Consider the following 25,043-nt stretch of genomic DNA (forward strand, 5'->3'; position numbering starts at 1 on the left):
CGCTCCTCTCCCTTCCTGCTGTGTCTCTGTGGGTTGTGAGCTCTTTGGGGCAGGAGCCTTGTTGCCATCTGTTTGGAAGGTGCCATGTCCCACAGATCTGCTTCACTAGATTGACCCACTTAATCACATAAAGACCCTTGGATCAAAACTCAACCAACCCTGTTGCTGCTTGTGTGTCAGCAATGATTTGGTAGGGCTGGGCGGGGAGCAGGCTGCCAGCCAAGGACATAATTACAAGATGGAGGCAGGCAGTGTCTGACCTTTCTGGGCCCGCGCCTCGTCACTCTTAGAAACAATCCTACAAGGAATTCTCCTTTAAAGGGCTGCTGCTCTTTTTGGAGACCTTCTGGCCAGCCCCAACTGCAGCTCCTGGAGACCCGGCAAGGGCTTCCTTGTCCTTTTTCAGGTCAAAGCCATTACAGTCCTAGGGTGACTCTTTGCGGTCACTGGGTATCGATGCAGAACCTGGGCTGCAGGGCTGATGTTAGTTGGTCTCTACGAGGGGACTGCCTCTTGGTCACCTATGCCCAGCTGGGCTGCCGTCTTGCCCTAAGGTCTGCCGTCACTGCCTCGCTCACTTGTGATTTGTAAGGCTGTTGCCCTGGACCTATTGAAGCCTGCTAGCCATTTCTGGGCAGCTGCCAGACTCCCTGCTATAACAGTGGCTACCGTCCATGTTGCACTGTTACATTCTATATTTGTAACAAAGATGGAGGTGTAGATTATGAGCTCTCTGTGCACTGCCTGGATAGTGCCTAACAGGATGGGACAATGATGCCTGACTGGGGTTCCAGAATACAAACTATCAGCTGTATCAAGGAATCCATCCTGTTAGTTTTCACTGACATCCCTTCACCCACCTTAAAGGGTTGCCAATGTTGTAATGCATGAGGGGCAAGGCATTAACACCTATCTATCCTTTTTGTTTCCCCCCCCCAGAGTGGCTGCATCACTAAGCTGGAAAACTTCATCCAGGAACACCTGAAAATTATTGGAGCGGTGGGGATTGGAATTGCTTGCGTTCAGGTAAAGGACTGACTGCTCTAGAGTGGTAAAGCTTGGCCCAAGTATAAAAAGGACCATAGGACAGCAAAGCACTGTCTGCTGTGCCCAGAGCATGGCTAGGAAGTTATGGCACTGATTCATTGGAAGTTTGGTTTGTGGATCTCCACAAACTGTGCTAAGTAGTTTGTGGGATCCAAGGTACAGATGCCCTGAGATAATTCACTTTCCTTGAGCCTGTAAAAATGGAGGCTTTAACTATTCTTCCAAGAGAGAAATTCTGATTATAAAACCCAGTGCAGCAGACTGGGTGAGAACTGAGCTATGGGTTTGTTCTGAAATGCAGACGGAGAGAGAAGCAGAATGGTACCACTTGGTGTTCTCTATTGCAGACTGAGGGAGACCTCTGGTGGGGACCCCCCACAATTACAAGTGAAGCTGAGCGGCATGAGAGGTCTTCAGAATAGATGTTGCCCATGTGGAGTAGTTTTGTACCCTGATTTTTAGTTACTCCACAATTATTTTCCTTTGCTTTGTCACCAGAGGTGAACGGTGCTGTGGTCTTAATACCATTGTGAGAATAATTTGAAAAAGGGACACACATTGCAGGGGTGGTACATGTTCCTCTTAGCCTGCCTGTATCTCAGAGGAAAGGTGCAGGGTATTTTCTCTGATTCAAGATTGAGGCTTTCCCAGAGGAGTGACAGTGGGAGATGGTCTCAGTTCCCCTTCTCCTGGCTAGTAACCCAACTGTGCCAATTTGATGTCTGTGGCTGGTTGTAGGGGAAGACACCCTGCTTTGATGATGGTCCATCCTGCTGTTTTATTGAAACACAGAGCTTAGTTTCCCAAATACTCAGCTCATCCATTGAGTACTCATGGCAAGGTCCAGTAGGAATGTTACAAGGTCATTTCTCCTCATCCTGTTTACATCCAGACTGACCCTTTCCCTTCCAGGATTCCTGGAAGTACAGTCAATCCTCAGATGCTTTAAGTCCCAATGGGCCTGATTTTTCAGAGGTGCTGAATACATGCAGATCTCGTTGACTTCAGCTGGAGTTGTGGGTGCTTGGCATGTCTGAAAGTCAGGTCTTGTGTCAGATGGAAGAGTCAAACTGGCGTCTGTGAGAAGACTCAACTGGCTGATAGCTGTTAGGTTACATAGACCCATCTTTACACAGCTGCCTCTAAGCACACGCCATGTTTCTCAATCTCTTCTCTCCTCACCATTTAGATCTTTGGGATGATCTTCACCTGCTGCTTGTACAAGAGTTTAAAGTCAGAACCCTACTAGGAACACCAGGAAATCCATCGGCTCCCCCTTTACCACTACCCTCAATGTCTGTCAACCCCACCAGCTTCTACCCAGCAGCACAGAAACATCAGTAAACCGAGGACTTGCCTTCCTTATGAAATTCCTTTTGGATCATCCAGCACCTATCCTGCCTCTGCCAGAGAAGGCCACTCTTTTTGATGCAGCACAGGATGGCCAGGAGTTCAGTGGGTTCCCTGTGTGTTCTGAAACAACTGAGCTGCAGATTCCACTCTGCTACGAGCTTTAAAAACCAAGCCCATGATGCAACCTCAAAGACAGATCATCCAAGTCAACTGGGGCCAATTGGGGCCCAGCCGTTGAGGTATCAGGATGCCACACAAGAACAAGGGTTTGCTCTGTCTGATAGACCATTCAACAGACTGTGCACTGACCATGAGGACAGATGATGTCTCTGTGCTGTGTGTGAGTCCACACCAATTCTTCTCACATCCAGAAGATTCCCCTTGGGCCATGCCCATGTCCTAACAGAGCTATCTTCCATCCATACCTGATCTTATCAGTTGCTGCAGTCACCTCTCTCCATCTCCCCAGTAGGAGGGTGACCTGCCAGAACTCTGATATTGCCTGAGATGTGGCTGGCTGGGATTACACAGCAACCTTGCCCCTTCTTCCTCAAAGTCTCCATCCCACTCAGAGCCCATTGGGAAAATAGGGGCCTTTTGCCTTCAGTGACTGGAGAGGGGATGTTCAATCATTTTCTGATTCTCTGTGATTTATTTTTTATTTAACTTTTCCCATTCACATTGGAAACCATTAACTCGTCCCCCTCCTCTCCCTATCTGACAGGCCCTACAGTGAGGTATATATAATTGGTCCATGTGGGGAATGCACTGTACCTTTCCATATATGGGTGTTTCACTCCTTTGCCTTTTCAGTTGCCTGAATGGCTTCCTGGAACACTACTCCCCAGACAAACCCTCTTATGTGACTAGATATACTCCAGCCTTATGGATTAATTCCTGCCCAAGAGAGAGAGGCATGGAGGCTGCAGAGGAAGTACACTAAGGGTTTTGTACTGGCCTCCCAGGATCTCATTAATCAGTTAGTCACTCTCTGGCTCTAATTAAACCTGTAACCCTGCTTTCTTATTCCTCTCACCTAATATGCCAGGTCAGCTTCATCTGATTGCAAAATACACTTGGTAAATTGGTAGTACCAGGGGATGCAAATTAACTGTCTGGTGGCTGTAAATTAAGTGTAAATACAAGGTGACGCCACTAGAATCCGTGACACTTAATATAGCAGTAGACATCTATTGCCACCATAGTCCCTCCACTGGCTATGGACCATGATGTCAGCTGGGTGCTAGCCTGAATTCCTGGCAGCTGCTGTTCTGTCCCAGATATTGCCAGAGTTACATCAGTGCTTCCAAAGGATAGACCTGGCACACGGGCACCTGGCAGGTTTTGCACACACAAATTGGTGTAGCTACAAAATTTACATAATGCCTTTAGAGACGCATGGGTGAAAATTTGGTCCTCAAATGCCCCGTCTGGTAATCAGCAATAAAGTTAAACTAAATCAGGGTTGGATACCTTTCTAAAAAATATATGGTGGAGCTCAACCAGTAGAGATGGGTTTGATGCAGGAGTCAGTGGGTGGAATTCTCTGGCCTGTGTTATGCAGGAGGTCAGACCAGATTATCATCATGGTCCCTTTTGGCCTTGAAAGCTATCTCAATGCTGCGGAGTGGGTGGCTGTAGTTCCTAAAGGGAGCAGTGTGCTCTTGAGGCTGCAGTAAGAGAAACATCCATCTGGGTTATGGGAAAGTGCTTTAAAATGTAGTGCAGGGCCCTGAAGTATAATCTTTGTGGGGTTCCCATTCTAGCTATCTTTGTAGAAATCCAAATTCTCCTTGGGCTTGCACCTGTATATTCTTTTCCTTTTGGAGCCCTCCAAGAACTGCTGGGTGACCATGATCCTTGTCCTCTCCAGATGCTGCGGTGCTGATCTCTGTTCACCACCAGCCACTTGTGGCTGTTTTCCATCATAAGCACCAGCAGTGGCCCCCTTCCACCCAGGAATTCACTATATGCACCCAGCACAGCATCCTATGCTACCCCCCCCCCCCCATTCTATTCTCCCCATCCCCCATTGGATTCAGTATGCCACCCAGCACAGCAGCAGATTCATGGCATTGGATCCTATGCCCTTCCGTGTTCTGGTTAAGTTTTGCTTTGCAGAGCTTTCTGTGGTTCTGGAGGGGAGAAATCAAGCAACTAAGGTACATAATTTCTCCCTGATGATCAGCAACTGCAAACTCCATCCCATTCCCCTAAACTGATTACTCCCCTCTCCACCCTCAGTTCCTACAGAAGTTCGCCTGAGACAGCAGATCCATGGTGAAGTGATGACTAAAACCCACATGGGGGGGTGTGTGCTGTACAGTCAATAATGCAGGGGTTTTGGGGTTAGCTTTCTTCTTGAGAGCCCCAGCCTAAAATTGTCTGTGGAAATAACAAGGGGTCCTTGGAGATACGTCATCTGTCAATAAAAGTGAACAGAGCTGGAGTGTGGGTGAGGAAGGTCAATTCACTGCAGGAAGATGGTATAAACTGGGTGACTTATTCCCTTCCTTGGCCTTTTGTTATGGAGTTTGTTGCAACTCTGGGCACTACTGAGCCCTGCAGCCAGACAATTAACAGTTGTGGAATCCCCCAAAGTGCCACAGGACCTGTGACCCAGTTGGGAGGCTTTGCTCAACATAGCAGAGGCCTCCTGGTGAGAGGTTAAAAGGTGATGAGGTTAAAAAAAAATCAGGGCAGGAGAAACTGGGAGTCCCCAATGCGGCAGCAACATGAAATAATTCTCAATGCTAACATGGGGAAAGAGCATGGGTGAGGGGCCTTTTTGACCTTGAGATAGTGGAAAGGGGGAAAGAGAACCTAAATTATTGTAGAACGCTCTAAAGGATAAAAGTAAATTATTGCTCGTTTTTCTACTTCAGTTCCTTAGAAGTTGACAATTCATGAAAAGGAAAATACTGACCACATTGCTTGAAGCAATATTTCTAGTTACTTAAGCGTGTAGTGCTAGTAGTCTGTATCCACTCCCTGGAAGACACGCCATCCAGAGGGAGGGAGTGACTGGGCAGAATGGGCTGGGATCAGTCAGTAGCCTGTGTCTGCTGAGCTGCTTTATATTTCCCCCATGTAATGTTCATGCTTTTCTTTAACCCAGTTTAAGATGCTGGCCAATAAAGCTAAAGATGCTTTTTACTTATCCTTTGTAATAATACTAAAGAGTTAACGTGCAGTAGTTGGTTAGCTACAGCGACAGGAAGGGTGTCAGAGAAAACAAGCTAATGCTGGAAAGCAGGGCTTCTCAATCTGGAGGGTCATGATCCCCCAAGGGGTTACATACCTATGTAAGGAAATCACAACAACCCTGCCCTTCCTATATTGCTCAGTGGGAGTGTGGGGGGGAGGGGGTCCCCCTATGGAAAAGCTTGAAAAGCGCTGATCTACAGAGCTGGTTCTCAGAGCGCTGAGCACTGGCAGGCGCTGGGAGCTGTCGATGCCCAGCACTCCTGGATGTCGGAGTCCTGCAAGGTGCTGAGGGCCATTAAACCCCCTTGGAGCCAATAGAAGTTTAGGGCACTCAGCCCCTCCTGTTCCCCAAACAAGAGGCCTGATCAAAGTCTATGGAAAAACTCCCATTGGCTTCACTAGGCTTTGAATCAGGCCCATCCTGAAGCATGTCTCTCTGGCCACGGGCGCCAGTTGTGCACGGTACATGCTGTAAACAACAAGGGCTGAATAAATCGTGAGCATGGGACAGGATAAAGAAACCTGCTGGACCCCAGTCAGTCCTTCAAACCTGAACAAGCTGACCTGGGAGAATGGGGTAGGAAGGGAGCAGCTGACAAATTAGTTTGATGGCACTTTTTAGCCAGCTTTATAGGGGTCCAGCCCCGGAAGGCACCCAGCAACTAGAGTTCCTATGAAAGCTGAGGCCCTAGGACCTCCTGGGGTCAGGCCCTAAATGAGAGTACGCAGAGGCGTTTGCTACACGGTGTGCGGCAGAGGCACACGTGCCACACAGCGTGTATTATAGTATTTTTCAGTAGGTTCAGCTTCACAGTTGCCATAGCGGGAAAGGCACTGCTGTCCATGGCGATGCAGAGAGTGAAACACGCTCAGCACAGCTCTGCCTGTGGGCGGCTCCTGTCCAGCCCAGTTGCTGGTGCTGCTGCCCGTGGACTACCAGGGGCTCTGTTCAAGCCCTGACAGCAGTCACAGGCAGGATGTGCATGGATAGTGAGTCCAACCACTGGACAGAGAGCACTACTCTGTGCTTAATTCTGCACCCAGCACCCACTCATATGAAACATAACCGAGGTCCTCCACCTCTGGTGTAGGGACTTGCGCTAGCTGCTGCAGGTCAGTGGAATGCAGCACCATTTTAGTGCCATACGTTGAACTCACTTTCTGTCTCTGTGCCCGTGCTGCAGGGATGTATTCCTGTGTCTGAGATCTGGGCGTAGCTCACAGCAGTCCAGCATCAGCCAGGGACGTGTGCACAGAGAGTGCAGGTGCAGATGGGTCTGGCAGCCTCTCCACAGTCCAGCTTTGAGCTCACGCTGGGTTTGCCTTAGGAATGAAAAATGACAAGCATAAGCCACAAGTGCCACCGTTATTAGCCCTGTGCCAATGTGACCGGAGACCCTTGGAGAAAAGTCCACCCGCCATTAACATGTCTGACCACGTGGTGGCACTCTGCATCCCATGTACAGTGCATCGCATGAAGCATTGCCGCATCCCAGCTCTCTCAGGGCTTGTCTTCACTTACCTCGGAGATTCGGCGGCTGTCGACCGGAATTACGCAAACTACGCAAAAAACTTGCATAACTCCTGTCGACTTCTGTGCTTCTCTTCTGCGCGCTGTCTTCACTGCACTGCACCTAATGGAACCGCGTTCCCATCGACGCAGCGCTACGCCACTTCAGAAGGTGGTCTTAATACGTCGATTTCTGGATCGACTGAGCGGGTCTTCACTGACCGCTCAGTCGATCCAGATAAGTCGATCTGACAGCAGCGAATGTGCCATCTCAGTGAAGACATAGCCTCAGCTAACTTAGCTGGGTTAATGCAAACAGTGCAGCTGTGACGGTTTGTGCACTCAAGTCACCACCAGACCTGAGGGGGGCATATTGCACATAACTCCAGAAGAGATTGAAGTGGGGAGGCCTCTGCTCCCCTCGTCTGAGGGAAGGAAGCTAATCGCAGCTCTAGAGAAATGGGCACTTTCACATTGTACGGTAGATTTTTGTTATCACGCTGAGTTTGGCCTGTGGCGAAGAGGAGATGTTGCAATATGCTTAGGCCTGCAGGAAAGGGGGGACAGGGGAGCAAAAGCCTGTTCAAATCACTTTATGTAATAAACACAGTTCTTGTAAACCTCTGCCTGTCCTTCCCTCATGTTCATAGCTTCGTTTCCTCCCCTTGCAGTTCACACACATTGGAACGGGCCCGGGCAGAAGTACCAGCGGGGAAAAATGCTGGAGGGAACCAGAGCAGAACCGACTCCTCTGGCAATGGTAGTGTTATTTTAGGGACGGGACAACACACCTTCCAGAAGCCATCAGATCTGGGTGTGGGCAGTGAGTGACGCAAGGCGTTTCCTCCACTGCTCTCTGAGTGCCAGCGCCTCTTGGTGAGCGCATTTATTTGTCCATCCAGAGCTCACTTGGGTCTAGTTACACTTCAGCATTATGCCTATCACGGCTCTAACTGTTTTACCTTTTTGATCCCAGTGGGCACTAGGCAAAAATCTCTGGTCCCTTTGGGAGTGCTGGAAAACACACCACTCATCCTGGGATATTCCTCCTCACCTGCACACCTCAGGATAACTCCACTGCCCTTCCCCCCCCCCCCCCCCCTTGCCGTATGCCTCACACTAAACCCTCCCCATTGCCATATGCCCCTAACTAACCCAGCTCCCCACTGCTGTATGCCCCTTGCTAAACCAACTGTCCCCTTCCCATTACTGATCAGTCATTTAACTTCTATCCTTCTTGAAGGGACCCACCTAATAAACGCTTGCTTATTTTACTGTTTCACACAGAAGTGAGACGATCTGCTGCATGTCGGTGCTCAGTAAAGTGGGGGAGGGGGTGTGAAGGCACGGGCTGTGGGACAGGTGTGGCTGGGCAGCCTTCGCCAGCACAGTTCTGCTATGCAGCTCTGCCTCTTCCCCCTCCCCTCCATCCCAGCTGTGGGATGCTTCTTAGCAGACACCACTCAACTTGATCAGATGTGCCAATTTCCTTGCGTCCCTATACTCCACCTGGCAGGGAGGGAGGCCACCAAAGTCATTTCACTTGCTATCGGGGCAGGGCTGAATTATGCTTTCCAATAGGGAAAGCTAGTGTCTGACCTGCCCCTTCCGGCTGCTCTGCCAACCCTGAGCATTAATTGTCTGGTCTCCCTTCAGTGGGCCTGATTCTGATGCCGTTGATATCTATGGCAGGGGAATCCAGGCCCAACAAAGCCCATAGCCACCTCTAAAGGAAAATAGCCCCCTTAGAGCCAGGTGTCATGGGCTGACGACTTGCCAGGAAACCGCAAGCTCTGCCGCTGTCTGAAAATCATCTTGAAAGAAGAGCTGTCTCTTAAGAGCGGTTCTCTCTCCCCTTTTGGAGTTGGCCTGTTCCATGGTTACCATCTTGCAGTGATCTTGCTGGCTGTGTTTAACCAGCATGGACTGAGGGGGCCTGATTCCAAGCGCCATGCTTGTGGCATGCCAGTGCCTTTCCAGTAGTGCCTCCTGATCCACACTGGAATAACTGAGAGGGGGCTCAGGCCTGGGGCATGCTAGGTGGTGAAGCAACATCTTTCAGAGTAACCGCCAGCAGCCAGGAACCCTCGACTGACAGTCAGTGGAGCAAGCCCTGTAGTTGATGATGATCTCCAAATTGACGCCAAGCCAAGAACATGCACTGGGACATCTGCAGAGAGCCCCATGCCTTCTGTGTCTCCTTTTTAATCAGGAGGGTTTCCCAAAGCTTGTTTCTTTTGCAGCCTATGAATTCCCTCCTTGGAGTTGGTCCTAGCTGCTGATGCTCCTGTGGACCAGACAGTAGAGCCCCCCCACATATTCTCTCTCTCTGCCCAGGGGGGCTGCCATAATATTGTTCATACCCTGGATCAAACAGGAATTATTTTGTGGCAGTCCAAGGGCCTGCGTTGTACAGGTCAGATGAGATGATCACAGTAATCACTTCTGACCTTCGAATCTATACATCTGCCTCGTGCTGGTCTGTCCTCCGCTCAGCTTGCTCAGCGGGGTTCCACAAAACACACAGCCTAATGTAGACCATAATATTGCCATAGCTGCAGAAAAGGTGCTATGTTTTGTCCAATTGTTGTTGTACTAATGTGGCAGTCAGTTGACGCTGAATTTGGGATTTGCAAGATGTTCGCTCATTACCAGTGCACCTGTTAGCATTTCACTGCCAGCTGCGTGCCTTTGGTTCATGGTGCACTGGTTAGCATTGCTGGCGCAGGAACTGAGGCACTGCACACTGGATGTGTGTTTGGCTGAGTGTTGCCTGCCCTTTGCTCCCTGCACCATTGGCTAACATTGCTCACGGGGTCCTGGGAGCTACTACAAGATGCTAAATAGATCTGGAGTTTTATTATTCTGCTATTTGTAACCTGGCCTCTTTCCATGCTATTACAACTTCCAACTGTGTGTCACCTTCCTCTTTGGAGAGAGGTTACAGCAGGAAAAACGCTTCCTAATAAAGCTTCTCTGTTTAAAAGCCATATCATGAACAATGGCCGTGGCTGTGTTGGTGACCTCTTCAGACTCGCTGGAGGTGGGTGAAGGGGAGAGGAATAAACAACGGAGAGAAAAATCTATGCCAAGGCCCCAGAAAAGGTAAATTCCTTTGGGGTTTTATTCTCTCAAATGAGCTATAATCATATGAACAGCAGGGCTGGCTTGTGTCCAACAAATGTATTCAATGAATCATTCAGTCACAGTCAATCATTAAGCATACAGGGGTTTAAATCCTTCCTATTCACTGTAAAAGAAGCCTGGGCCCTGGCATCATAACCACTGCCTCCTTTAGTGGCAAGAAATTCACACACACCGAGCCTATTAAGATCAGTTGCTTTCTCTCTTGCTAATCGCTGCTCCCTGGTACAGACAAATGGCTTTTCAGTGCTGGGCATTTCCAGCACTCATTGCTAGCAGCAAGCTACATTATTTGCACTGAAGGAAAGATTCCTGCATGGCCAGAAGGGTGATCTATCTCCCCAACTGAAATGCTGGTTCCTCTCAAGTGCTAACGCCCTTGCAAACATACCACTGGGCAGGATTTCCCAAACCCTGGACAGCCAAGCCACAAATCCAATAGCATTGCCTTTCAGTTCTGCCAGAAGCTGTAAAAGGCCTACCCAAAACAAGCACGCACCCAAGCAGACTGTGTAGAGCTTCACAATACATGGCCTCTCTATTGTTACATGTTTTGGAGAGCAGTGACAGAGTGAGCAGTGGTGGTATTTAAAGTACCGTCATTGGCATCTGAATTAGCACTCATTGAGATGAACAGGACAGTTTATCCTTCAGCGCTATTGTTTCAGGCTCTCTGCAGACTCAGGCAGATATTTCTGCATGGGTTACACTTAGGTCCCATGTTGAAGGTTTTCTTTTTAACAACTCAAGACTAACTCTTTTTTTAAAACGAAAGCTGAGCCTTTGGAGAAAAAATTGAGAAGCATGTCCCACCTGTTGGCTCAGCCTAAGTACCCTCCTGGGAGAAGGTGCCCTTATGCCATGCTGGAGCATTTACTCAGTACTGACTGAGAGGGAAGATTGCCCATAATGAGTCGCTCGCAAGCATTAGTTCTTGCAGCACCTGGGTGTTCTTGACAGTCTCCCTTGAGACAAGCATTGACCTCCCTTAGACAAGGATGTACACAAATAAGATGTGCAAAGTGTAATGTATTTCCTGCAAACTGTCCCCCCAAAATGCTTTTCAGAGTTAATTACCATAATGACCAGGCTAGCATATGCTGTCTTGAATCAGAACCGCTCAGCTGGGTGTCCTAGGTCATATATCCATAGCAGTTAATGGAGTCTCCTGGAACGCAGAGGACACGGTCCTATCCTTTGGGAACGGGAAGACCTGGGTGAAATCCCTGCTGCCACTGTGAAATGATTGTGGCCATGGTATGCAGCGTAGTGACAACCACGAAGTCCTAGATTTGTTATAGTGTAATACAGAGGCAAGAGGTGAAAGTGAGGTTTTCATAGCAGATCTTCTCCTTCTCACACATGACAAGCATCTGGCTCTCTCAACATCAAGCCCAATTCTCCTTTATTCTGGCTGGACAATCAGCAGCAGCAGCACACATACCATGCTGGGTGAGGAAGCAGGCACAAGGAAAGGAGTTTGCAGTGGCAGCAGCAGGGCACAGGGACATTTACAGGTTGGATTTTTGTTTCCTAATTTGTTCAGAATAAAGATTCCCACTGAAATGACCCTTACTAACTTGTCACCATAGAAATCTGCTCAGGTTCTCAAAGTATCACTGCTCCCTGCAGGGAGAGGGACTCTCTTCTACTTGAGTTCCCCTAGAGTTTCAGCTGACCTGTTTTCACATACCAGCATTGACAAAGCCTCAGCTGCTCCCATAGCTAAGGGATTTCTAGGGTGCCTATCCCAGGAATATCCAAGTTCGTAGACAGGTCATTCCACAACACAAAGATGGCCAGTTTAATTTTCAAGCCATTGCTCCAGCCACTGTCAGGCACTATCAATAACCCTACCTTGTCTCTTAATAGTAAAACTTCTCAGGCATTGGGAGACTGGTAATGGTAACATTACCCTAGCCACTTCCATAACCCCTTTCATTGAGGCAATTTCAGGGCAACTCATAATCATTTATTAAAGCTCAGAATCCCCATGTGAGGTATTATTGCCATTCTCTAGATGGGGAAACTGAGGCACCGAGAGGCCAGATATTTTGTCCAAGACCACACAGAAAGTCAGTAGCAAATCAGGCAATGGAATCCAGAGATCCTGAATCACAGTCATATTTGTGGGTTTTCTGTAGGACCCAGCATTATAAAATGCTGTACTCTAATAATTGGCCCATGGGCCCTCAAAGATACTGAGCTATTGCCTAGCTTTGGTATTTATAAAGCTTCATATCTCCCCGTTCCTTTTCCTCCAAGATCTGCATATTTAATATGCTTTTAGCCCCTTGTGATGGGATGCAGAACCACTGGGGTACAGCTAGGTGCTCTGGAACCACTGGTACCCTTATCAACTATTTGGCTTGGGGTGAGCCCTCCACCTCACTCTGGGGCGTGACTCACAGACAGCCTCTTCAGACCCTGTTATCAGCCAACCTGACAGCAGGTGGCGCTAGACACCCAATTTAGTTTGATGAATGCTTTCCAGCCACTCTCAAACCAATAATCTAGAGCTCCAGCTAGTTCCCCATCTCTTGACCCCAGGATTATACCATCTAACCCTGGCCAAAAAGCCTGAGTAATGAAGATTATTAGCCAGTCCACTTTTCCCTCAAAGGGGAAGGAATGTGCGCCAGCTTTTGTTACAGAGCAGTTTGTCTAAACACTTCACTCAAAAACACACTAGTTAAGATAAAACATTAAACAAAGATAAAACATTAAACATTAAATGTTAAGATTAAACATTAACAAAACATTATTAACTACAGAGAAACAGATGTTTAAGTGATTATAAGTGGCAAGTGTAAAGAGATTAAAAGTGGTTACCAAATACAATAAACATAAGGTCTCAAAAAGTTCTACACACCAACAAGATTTTAAATTGAGAATGTCACCCTGGTTAGCCGATACAAGCAGTTTCTTTAATGCAGGCTGGGCAGCCTTCCCTGCCTGAGTCTCCCCTCTCAAAGTCCTTTTGTCTTCCAGATGATCCTTCAGGTGTTGAGATGGGGGGCGAGAGAAGCCAAATGATGATGTCCCACTCCACCTTTTATAGTCCATTTCAGCTTGCTAGAACAGGCCATCCCATTGCAAATGTGCATCCTATAGTGAAGCCTTCCATATAAACAATTCCTATTAGTGGAATCTGTTCTTGAATGGGTGAGAGAGAGCCGCTAATGCTGTCTGGCCACTCCATTGTTGTGCCTGAAAGGGTGTTTGTGGGAATTTCCCACCTGGCAATATGTTCTAATAGCATGTTCAACAATGTTTCATAACTGTACATACAATGGTAACACATACACTCTGCCAAGATATTAATGTTCAGCAGACCAAGACTTTTAAAATAATACCAAACGAGGCATACTTTGTACAGAACATATAATTATATGACCTTGGTGAAAATGGAATTTCTGGGGTGTTGTACTCAGACACAGGGTATCACACCCCCCTCTTCACAGTTCATATCTTTAATCACCTTGCTTTGGATTCTCTAATTTGTTGATGCCTGTTCTGTAATGTGGGGCACCAAAACATAGAATGTGAAGTGTGACAATCTTAGGATTAGGACTGAACTGGGACTCAGGCGATCGGGATCAGTTCCTGGCTCTGCCACAGACTCCCTGTGTGACCTCAGATGAGTCACTTTATTTCCAGTTACTTCAATTTCCCCATCTGTAAAATGGGGATTTGAATACTTCCTCATTTCTTCCTTTTGCCTGTCTTGTCTATTTAGCATTCTAGTGTCTGTCTGTTATGTGTATGTACAGCACCTAGCGCACTGAGGCCTCTAGACACTACTGCAGTACAAGTAAAATCAAAGTTGTAAAAAGAGCCATTCTTACCTCCCTATTCTTTCAGGTACCGACCCTGTTTGTATACCGCTGAAGTTCATCTGTGTCACATTGCAAGCTACCTCACTCCCATTCATTTTCCACATTACTCCTCTTTAGGCAGCAGTCTTCTATTATATGCGCTTCTGCAGGGCATTGTCACATATTATTTTACATTTTGCTGACTCAAACCTCGTCACTGCATTTAGACTTGCCCATCTTTCTAAGATCTCCTTGTCACTCTGTAATTTCCATTTCTCCTCCTGTGTTTTTTCAGTCCCTTCTAGTTTTGTTTGATCTGCAAATGTGATCAAAAGTGTAATTTATTTCCCCCTCCCCCCAGGCCATTCATGAAGGTTTTACATAATATCCATCCCAAGACTGATTTAGTACTTCCTTTGTTTAATACCTATGCTGACAGGGTTCAGTGAAGGGTTAATTTGTTTATGGTCTGTCAGGTCTATATACATGTAACAATATTCTCAAAAGGAACATTTCAGTGATTTATCCAGATTCAAGAATCATACAACCCTGAATCAAATAGAATGGAGCTTGATTTTTTTAAATACAAATCTCCCCTGTGAAGCTAGTTAAAGCACTGGCCTGGGACTCAGCTGATTTGAATTCATTTCCCAGCTCTGCCACAGATTTGGACAGGTAATGTGCAGCCAGATTTTCAAAAGAGTTCCGTGCCTCTTTCTGCACCTAGAAAAAGGGGCCAGAAGTTCAGCTGTGCTCAACACTGTTGTCAGTGGAGCTGAAGAGGGTGCAGCACCTTGGGAATATCTGGGTTTGGAGGCCTAAATGAGAGCTGAGGTCATCTGAAAATCTTGGCCCCACTTGCAGATGCAGCTGAGCACTTTTGAAAAATCTGGTCACTAATGTCTCTGTGCCTCTCTGTCCCACGTGTACAAACAGGGCTAAGAACATTTCCTTTGTCTTGTCTCTTTAGCTTGTAAGGTTTCTCTTGCTGTGTTTATGCACAGTGCCTAGCACAACTACTTTCTGTCTTGGGACCTGAAAGTGCTCCTGTAATATAAATAATAATAATAATAATAAAAATTATTGCTTAGAAGCAGTTATGTATCCATGAAAATGCTTCAACAGCATTTCTATTACATGGATTTCAATCAGGAAAACAAATCTACCTCTGAGTGCTAGTTTCAGCAACTATTTCAATTTTTGTTCTGTGGCAAATACAGCTTTGCTTTGAGTTAACTCAATTCTATTTGTTTTATAGACAGAAGGCTTCTGGAATTTGTATATGAACACAGATAAACTGCATTCTCCACACTCTTGGAAAGCGCTCCTCTTTCTATTGCACTAGCACTGGTCCTCAGCTGAGACAGTTGTGCTAGGTGCTGTACGCACATATTGTAGCACAGGGTCCTCTTGTAGGTTCTGTCAGCATCTAACAAGAAGTAGGCTAGAGAGAAAGTGGCAACAGTTTGGAATTTTTCTGAGGAAGATGCTGAATCTATATTCATCCATTATGTTGCAGATGCAATTGTTAAAGAAAAAAATTTCACTGGCACCTGAGACTCATTGCTTCCTCAGGAATACTGCTGGTAGAGCAGTATCCCAAACAGCTTGTGGTCTAAGTTAATTCCTCTGAACTGCTTTCCTGTTATACAAAGGCAGACTGATTCTCTCTGGGGCATGAAAGGAAAGGAGAGATCTCCCTGTTCATCTGCTTGAAAATGGGCTAACGTGAATAATATTCCAGGTGTGGCACATTCAGGTGATTAGTTTGTGTTCAGGACCCTCCCTAACAGGAAGTTTCTCCTCTGGAGGGCACCCATATGCTCTAATGAGCTCCATGCTGGGGTAAGAGCCTGCTTACATTGAACTTGTTGCCAAGATCAGGGCCTTTGGCTGGGAGAAGTCTAGAGAGAAGAAGCAGAGGGGAGTATAGGTGAATGATAATCAACTGACACCTTATTTCTGTGTGTGTGAAAGGAGCAGCAAGGAGGGAGAAAAAGAGGGAATGTAGGAAAGGGAACGGGAGAGGGGGAATGAGGTGACACAAGCAACCTGTGCAATTAGAACTTCCAGTGGAATGGGACCACGGAGGGGTTTTTCTGCTGTGATAATGTCCTGTGGCGCTTTCTTGAAATGGGGGAGAATGAATATGTGTTGCCTTTCCTTGGGAGGATGATCTTATTATTCTCTGGATAGGTGCTAATTCTGTTTTCCACTCCAAGAGCAGGACAGGGGAAGAAGTGGATCTTTCCAGGGTCTCTTTAAACATCTCTTGTATAAGGTAAGTGCCACGAAGCCCCCTCTGTAGAGAAAAGGTGGTATAGAAACTTTCCTCCCTGGTTCAGCTATTTCCCAGGATTGTGGCTGAATCTATGTGATGATTTTGTAGCCACCCCCTCCTGCAGAAGTGTTGAAAGTCGTACTTGGATTGTCTTAGTAACTTGTTTATTTATATGACTATTTCTCTCTGCGGTACTTTGATAATGGGAAACTTGCCGATGTCTTCTAATCAGAAGACACCTACTCCCAATCTGCTATTTTTCCACAAGGGACTCTGCCTAAAGCCTGTCTGCATCTAGCTATATTAAATTCTCTTCATTCCCTTTGTCAGCTAAATCTGCAATTTTGTCAAAGGATGTAATCAGGTTTGTCTGGTACAATCTGTTCTTTATGAGCCTGAGTTGCTTATCACTCATCGTGTTGTTCTCTCATAAGGGGCTGACATATTGATTCCTTTACTATATTAGCAGGACTTGAAAATGCACTTGTTCGCAACAAGTGAGTGAAATGGACAAGTGGGAGAGCAGAGCTTGCCAGAGATCAGTGACCCTTGCTTGAAACACATTGGCAGAGTGAGGAGAGGGCTGTTCGTGTTTCGGGCAGAGCTCTATGGACATCCTCTATGCTAGTGATCACTGCTAAGGGCTGGATCCAAAGGCCAGTGAAGTCCAAGGAAAAATTCCCACTGACATCAGCAAGCTTTAGATCAGGCCCTAAATCCCCTAGTGCCTCACTTCCTAACTCTTTAAAATAGGGAATGTATTGGCTCAGCAGTTGCAAGTCTTGTGCACGTTAGTTGGTAGATATCCTGGTAATTAACACCTCTTGTGAGCAGCATGTGTTGAGGGCAGGTCATACATTAAATATGTGGTTCATCTTTAGCTTCTTCCCACTTTATAGGAAGATGCCAACTATTAATTCTCTTCCCCTTTTTTTTCCCCCGTTCCCGCTGTACAGAACTTCACTGCTGACTCCCCCGTTGTTCTCAATCTGTACTCATAAATGTTTCTCGTGTATAAGTCCATGCTTTCTTCCTCACCCTATTTTATGAAAAGAGCGCTGCATACAGAAACCATAGCAGACTAAATGAATGTGTGGACTATTGCTGTGTAAAATGAGACCCTTAAAGTGAGGCAACACCTGGAACGGAATTATTAAAGCAGAAGCAGTTCTTAGACCTTCTGGTGTGTGTAACCGAGTAACTTTTAATAGTAATATTTTAGCATGCTTCAGAACACAGCTTTTCTCAAAAGTAAAGTTCATTGGGGGCTTCACTTTCTTGACAATCTGGCCATGAGCATCACAATGGGAGCTCATGAGCACTGAATGCTATTGAACATCTGGCCTTTATTTATGTGCCTAAACGGGAGCTGAGATCTCTTGAGATGTCAGGTCCAAATTGGAGGTGGTGAGCCCTTGGAAATCTGGCCTCACATAAACACGGAATAACAAATCTGGTGAGGGAGGGAGGTAAATAGATTTAATCTCTCCATAAATAGGGAAAGCTGAGGCAGAGGTAGGTAAAGTGCCATGACCAAGGCAACATTATGAATCTGTGGCAGAGCCCAATTTAGAATGCAGGCATGCTGCCTCTTTGATCTATTCACAACCCATGCTGCATCTTAAATTCTGGGTCTCTTTTTATGAGTTCTTTCCAGTTACAGCAGTCTGCCTCTGAACTCCAAACCTCGCTAGTCAGAAGCTGGGCAACCCAGCTGCTTTCTTGTCATCTGGCCCCGGTCACACGCCATGGGATTAATCCCATCTGTACAGTATCTGTCTACAAGTGTCTCAGGGACCCAGGGCTCAGTCACTTCCTGAAGTAACATCTCCCAGTGCTGGTGTAATTTGGTCACTGACATGACTTTAATGCAACTCTTACGTATGCATTTGTTTCCAGTAAGCCCTTTAGCACAGCTGAGTCCTTTTTATATTGAAATCCAGGATCCTCCATAACATTTTATTATGTGGTTTGCTATTTCTGGAGCTGCAGTTCCCCAGTTATGAGCAAGGCACGTAACATCTCTTGATATTAAATCATTAGGGGCACAGCATAGTTCATTACAGGGGCATTTCACTGCATTAGGAACAAATCAATACCACATATTAATATAGCAACATGATACCTGGCTTCAGTTATGAATAGTATACCTAGAGATGGAGACAATATTCTCTGGGCGTCAGAGTATTCCTCTTCTAATATCTTACCTCTTGTATTTTCCCTAGCTGTTGGGATGGATTCATATTTGGACATAGCTCAAAAACCAGCCATTGGATCATCTGAATACTATATTCTTCTTTGAATGCTTGTTCATGTCGATTCCATTGTAGGTGTGTGCGCACCCCCAGGCACGGTTACCGGAATTTTTTAACCCTTAGCAGTTCCCATAGATCCGACTATGGTGCCCCCTGGAGTCCTGCACATATGGCATGGTATGTTAGGCGCTACCGGCCCTACTCCCCCTCAGTTCCTTCTCTCCACCACTGACAGTTGCCAGACACAGTTCCAGTTTGCTGCATCTGCTAGTGCCTCTTAGCAATTTAGTGTTAAGTGTTTCCCTTAAGTAGTTGTTTGTTAGTTGATAGCGTAAATAGTTTAGTCGGTAATGTAGTCCCCTTAGGGACCTCCACCCGGAAGCGGGGCATGCTCCGATCTCTGGGCTTCAACTCTTGCAAGTCCTGTGGAAAACCCTTCCTGCTTAGTGACCCCCACAACAGTTGTCTGAAGTGCCTTGGGGAGTTGCACAGGAAGGACAAGTGTTGGATCTGTAAGGTGTTCTGACCGCAGACTCCAAAGGAGCAGGAAATTCGTCTGAAGGCCTTATTGATGGAGATGGCTCTGAGACCGGATTCAGAGCCGTCCCGCTCCCTCTGGGTACCAAGCACTGTGTCGGTGCAAAGTGCTCCTCCGACACCGGAACCACAGCGGCACCGAGCTTCCTCTTCGCCGTCGAAGAAAAAGCATAAGAAACAGTGCTCGGAGAGGGACCGCTCCCCCGCGTAAAAGAAGGCCAAGGATACGCGGTCGAGTGTCAGAGCAGCACAGATCCAGCAAGCTGAGCAGTCCCTGCAGGAACAGGCCTCACCTAGGGCTCTGAACCCTGCCAGAGGGCACCCTCCGACTCCAGGGAGCGGAAGAGGGCCTCTGCAGTTTGTGATGCCTTCAACGCTGGAAGCATTTCAAGCAGCAAGCGACCTGATGGCCCTGCCCTTACCTCCAACTCCAATGCCCCAGACAGAGCAGGCAAAGGGGAGGGTGCCGGCGTTGAAGGGGAAACCCCCGCTGGGACCCCCTCCCAGTGGCCACACCGTTCTCTAGAGCCCCGACATGCTTCTTCACGGGTCAGGTCACCGCAGAGAAGATTGCCACCCTCGAGCATCGATCCCTGAGGGCACGCTCTCCGTCACCGAGATGGTCACCAGAGACAAAACACTGGTACCGGAGGAGCCCAGCAGCATTGGCACAATACTGCTCTTGGTCACCCACACAATCTACAGCCCTGGCACTCCCAGTGGAGGCCACAGCTCTGCTTTGGGGGCAAAATCCGATCCACTGGAGGGGACATCCACAAAGGTCCCCCCACACCCAGGGGAAGTGCCACCTCCTCCAGCCCCGGGACAGTCCTCCTCCTCCTCCCCGGATTAGGCAGTTGTTGTGGGACCGTTGGCTTCCTTGGATGATTTTCAAGATCATCAGGAGCTTCTTAAGAGGGTGACCTCAAATCTGGGTTTGGAAAAGGAGGAGCTACAGGAGCAGTCTGATAATCTCTTCAATGTCCTAGCAGAGGCAGCACCGGCCCGGGTCACCCTGCCAGTAAATGATGGGGTCCTTAAATTGGCTTAGGGTCTGTGACAAATGCCAACCTCTCTGCCTCCAACCTCGAAGAGGGCAGAGGAGAGGTATTATGTCCCCGCAAAGGAGTTTCAATGCTTATCCACGCATCCCACTCCGAGCTCCCTGGTAGTGGCAGCCATCAATGAATGGGGCAGGCAGGGGCAGCCCGGCTCAACCCCCAAAAATAAAGACAACAAAAAGTTGGACATGTTTGGGAGGAAAACTTATTCCACTGTCAGCCTGCAATTCCGCATTGCCAGCCAGCAGGCACTGTTAGGGAGGTATAATTATAACCTCTGGGACTCCCTCAAACATTTTGGGGAGGCCCTGCCCCTGGAGCAGGCATCGGACTTCTCCACCATATTGGAGAAAGGCAATACAGTGGCCAGAGCAGCCTTACAGGCAGCCTCAGATGCGGCTGACTCAGCTGCAAGGTCCATGGCCTCTGCAATCTCCATGTGCCAGTGCTCTTGGAGGCAGTCATCTGGTCTGCCCCAGGAGGTGCAACAGTCCATACAGGACCTGCCGTTTGATGGAAGTGCACTCTTCTTGGAGCAGACACCAGGCTCCATGGGCTGAAGGACTTGAGGGCCACATTGCGCTCGTTAGACCTTTACACACCCCAGGCTGCGAGAAGGAAGTTCCGCCTGCAGCAGCAGCAGCCTAGGTTCCAGGCGCAGCGCTTTGGGACCTACAGAATGAGGGATAAAAACAGGAGTCTTAGGTGGCACCGGCCAGCCCCCACCTTCTTCCTTGGCTAACCAGCCGGCTCCCTCCCCGTGCTTGGGTGGACAGCGCCAGTCGTTTTGATAGTGCATCCGAGGACAGCATTCCAGTCTCGCGCCAGGATCCTACGTCCCCGCTCTTCCTGACCCGACTTGCCCCCTTCCTCCTGATATGGGCCTATATAACATTGGACTGCTGGGTCCTGGGCACCATTGCAGTGGATTATACCCTGCAATTTTCTTCCTCCCCTCCACACACTTTCCTGTCCCCTTCCCTCTTCAGGGACCCCTCTCACGAGCAACTTTTCGTGTGCAGGAGATAGAGAACCTTCTTATACGGGGAGCTGTGGAGGAGGTGCCACTGGACATGAGAGGAAGAGTTTTCTATTCCTGCTATTTCCTCATTCCCAAGGTGAAAAGGGGCCTCAGGCCCATTTTGGACCTGTGGGACCTAAACAGATACACCAAAAGGCTGAAGTTCTGCATGGTCTCTCTAGCCTCCATCATCCCCTCATTGGCTTCAGGAGACTGGTATGCCGCCCTTGATCTGAAGGACGCATATTTTCATATATCGATATTTCCAGGACACAGGTGCTTCCTCCGGTTTGTGGTGGGGGGCTTCCACTACCAGTTTATGGCTCTCCCCTTTGGCCTGTCATCTGCCCCAAGAGTATTTACAAAATGCATGGCAGTGGTGTCCGCATATCTCAGGTGCTAAGGGATGCAGATTTATCCGTATCTCGACGCTTGGTTAATCAGAGGCAGGTTGCGGGCCCAGTTCAAACCAGTCTGGGCTTAGTGTGGGCCACCTGTCACCGTCTGGGCCTGCTAGTGAACGAACAAAAATCCACTCTGGTGCCAGTAAAGAGAATAGAATGTATCGGGGCCGTTCTCGACTTGAAGCGGGCCAGAGCATTTCTGCCACAGGCTTGGTTCGAGGCCATGTCCAGCCTGATCAGGAACCTATGGGCCTCTCCCCTTACGAAGGCACGAACTTGCCTGCAGTTGCTGGCCATAGCAGCATGCTACTACGTGCTCCATCATGCATGTCTGAAACTCAGGCCGCTCCAGCTATGGCTGGCCTCTGCATATGCCCCGAGCAGGCACTGTGTGGACAGGGTGGTTATGGTGCCCCCGCAGTCCTAGCCTCCCTGGGTTGGTGGTTGGGCCCCTGGGTGGTAATGGAGGGGATGCCCTTTTCACACATGGGGCCCTCAATGATTCTGGTTTCGGACGCTTTGGATTTGGGGTGGAGGGAACATATTAGCTCTGGCCACAGCACCCAAGGGACCTAGTTGAGGTAGGACCAGGAACTGCACATAAACATTAGGGAGCTCAGGATGATCCGTTTGGCATGTGGAGTGTTTCTTCCTTTCCTGAGAGGCAAGATAGTTCAGGTCCTAGCTACTGCATCATTGAAGGTTCATCTGGCCGCCATCTCAGCCTTCCACCCCCTGATTCACAGGGGGGGGGGGGGTCAATTTTTTAACGCCATGGCAGCTAGGTTCCTGAAGGGTATAGACAGATTCTACCCCAAGGTCAGAGATCCGTTAACCCCTTGGGACCTAAATTTAGTCCTCTCTAGGTTCACGGGGGCACCATTTGAGCCTTTGGCTATCTGCTCCCTTCTGCTATTATCATGGAAGGTGGCCTTCCTAGTGGCCATCACCTCAGCTAGGAGGGTGTCTGAGATCAAGGCACTTACCTCGGAGCCACCTTACATGATTTTTTTTTTATAAGGACAAGGTCCAGCTGAGGCCTCATCTGGCCTTCCTGCCCGAGGTGGTGTCGCAATTCCATACCAGCCAGGACATCTTCTGGCAGGTATTCTTCCCAAAGCCATACACTTCAGACGAGGAATGGAAAAGGCACACATTGGATGTATGCAGAGCCCTGGCCTTATACATACAAAGGACAAACCATTTTGTAAGTCCACGGAGCTGTTCGTCACAGTGACTGATAGGATGAAGGCTTACCTGTCTCATCGCAGCAGATCCTTCCTGGATAACTTCCTGTATACGCTTCTGCTACGAGCAGGCAAAGGTTCCCCTCCCGGGCAACGTCCCAGCTTACTCGACTAGAACGCAGGCTTCTTCTGCGGCGTTCTTAGCATGAGTGCCTATTCAGGACATGTGCAATGCTGCTACGTGGCCGTCAGTGCACACCTTTACGTCCCACTACGCCATCGGTTAGCAGGCAAGGGATGACGCCAGCTTCAGCAAAGCGGTGCCGCGCTCAACTGACCTATAAACTCCGAACCCGCCTCCAAGGTACTGATTGCGAGTCACCTACAATGGAATCGAAGAAGAAAAGACCGTTACTCACCTTGAAACTGTTCTTCGAAATGTATTGCTCCTGTCCATTCCATGACCTGACCCCCGTCCCCACTGTCAGAGTTGATGGCAAGAAGGAACTGAGGGGGTATAGGGCTGGCAGCACCTAATATACCACACCATGTGCGCGGGACTCCAGGGGGCACTGAAACTGGCCCTACAGCAACTGTTAAGGGGGAAAAAGTTCCAGTAGCCATGCAAGGGGGTGTGTGCCCACCTACAATGTAATGGACATGAGCAACACCTCTCGAAGAACAACAGTTACAAGGTGAGTAACCGCCTTTTTTTAAAGCACAGGAGAAAGATGTGGTCAGTGTAACTTCCTGAGCTAGCTCAGGATGCAGATTAGACCCCCTGTTAACTTCAGCTGAGCTCCATGGAGTTCCTTCCAGAGAGAGATCATTGGAGGATTGGGGCCTAAAGCCACATTTCTTCATGCTTGGCTAATGCAAATTTCCTTTAATAATAAAAAAACTACAGGGTTTAGAAGAAGCATTAGAAATTTCAGCCAAGGAGGGGATTTTGGAGAGTGGGAAGATGGGAAGTTGTAAAATACTTAAAACAGTAGGGAGGGCACCACTGGCAGAGAATTTTCTATAAGGGTCACTTTCCTTTGGAATGATAAGATCTGAAACAGACTATGCAGCTTGCCCATAAGGACAACTAATTCAGACTATCTAGATAAGTAGGCATGAGTGGAGAGGGCTGAGGTGGTGCAGGGTGGGCTTTGTCTACCAGGAAGGTGTTTTTGAGCGGGAGGGGGCAGAAGAGTTCTAAATTGTACTGCTTACATGACAGGTGACTAAATGATGGGCAGAACTCTTTGCATTGAAATCAACTTTGAGTCTGGGCCCTAAAATAGGATTGGAACCCTGTCACCTGCCCTCCAGGGCTTTGCTCTAACCCTCAAGCCCTGATCTTATGCATCTTGAGAAGTTACTTTTTGTAATTGACCTTGTGATTCTTCCCCCCCCCCCCCCCCCCCCCGACCCTAATCACATTTCTCATGCCCATCACAGTGTATGATGTGACTCTCCTTCAGCAGTAACTTGGTTGGGATAACTCAATAATCCCTCGAGGATGATGGGGATGGTTTTGTTTTGCAAACAAACAATTACTCAACAGTAAATTTTAATTACCTTTGCCTCTTGAAATTATGCTTAGTGGAGAAGAACAGCCATTTGTCAAGGCCGCACTTAATACTGATTGGAACCAAAGTGGGTTTTCTTAAAGCCACCCTGACAATAAAAAAATCAAGTTAGCGATGTTTGGTGCTGTAGGCTTTCTCCATAATGACCTGATGCACTCAAGTCATTATTAACTTAATGCTTTCATTTACTAGATCATTCCTGGAGGAAGCCCCATGGTCAAACTGCTATTGCTAGTTAGAAAAAGTACAGTTAACAGCCTGAGTTGCACAGATCAGGACTGGGAAAGGCCTACAGCTCAAGACAATGTTAATTCAGTTTCATTTTGTTAAATTTTCAGCATGAATTTAAGCAAAGCCTCTTGTGCTATTGTTTTACACTTTCAGCCCAGCTGGTAAGTATTTCATTATTGCGAATTTGTTTGCAAGTTAAATAAAAGAGTACTGAACTCCCAACTTTTCAGAGCACAGTTAACTTTAGGGCTTCTGTATATTAGAAAATGTTATTGGTAAGACTCGTATTAGCTGGCCTGGTACTGCCTGGTCAGTGTACATAAAGACATCATGTTTCAGCAACCCAGGGGGTTTAATCATGAATGGCTGACACAGTGCTGGACATAATTTGTCCTGTTCTGTGCTGGCTA

General features: G+C 47.8%; 1 protein-coding gene across 1 annotated transcript in view; it reads left to right on the forward strand.

Moving 5' to 3' along the window:
- CD151 (CD151 molecule (Raph blood group)) overlaps positions 1-10,107 on the forward strand; it is a 56,089-nt gene extending 45,982 nt beyond the window's left edge. Inside the window, exons 7-8 of the mRNA XM_067540547.1 lie at positions 940-1,026; positions 2,237-10,107. Of these exons, the coding sequence (XP_067396648.1) occupies positions 940-1,026; positions 2,237-2,296 (147 nt within the window). The 3' untranslated portion in view covers positions 2,297-10,107. The remainder of the gene's footprint in view (positions 1-939; positions 1,027-2,236) is intronic.
- Positions 10,108-25,043: the final 14,936 nt, after the last annotated feature.

The sequence above is a fragment of the Emydura macquarii genome, unplaced genomic scaffold, assembly GCF_026122565.2.
Source record: "Emydura macquarii macquarii isolate MOO-44397 ecotype Brisbane River unplaced genomic scaffold, CSIRO-AGI_Emac_v2 contig_587, whole genome shotgun sequence".
NCBI classification, from domain to species: domain Eukaryota; kingdom Metazoa; phylum Chordata; order Testudines; family Chelidae; genus Emydura; species Emydura macquarii.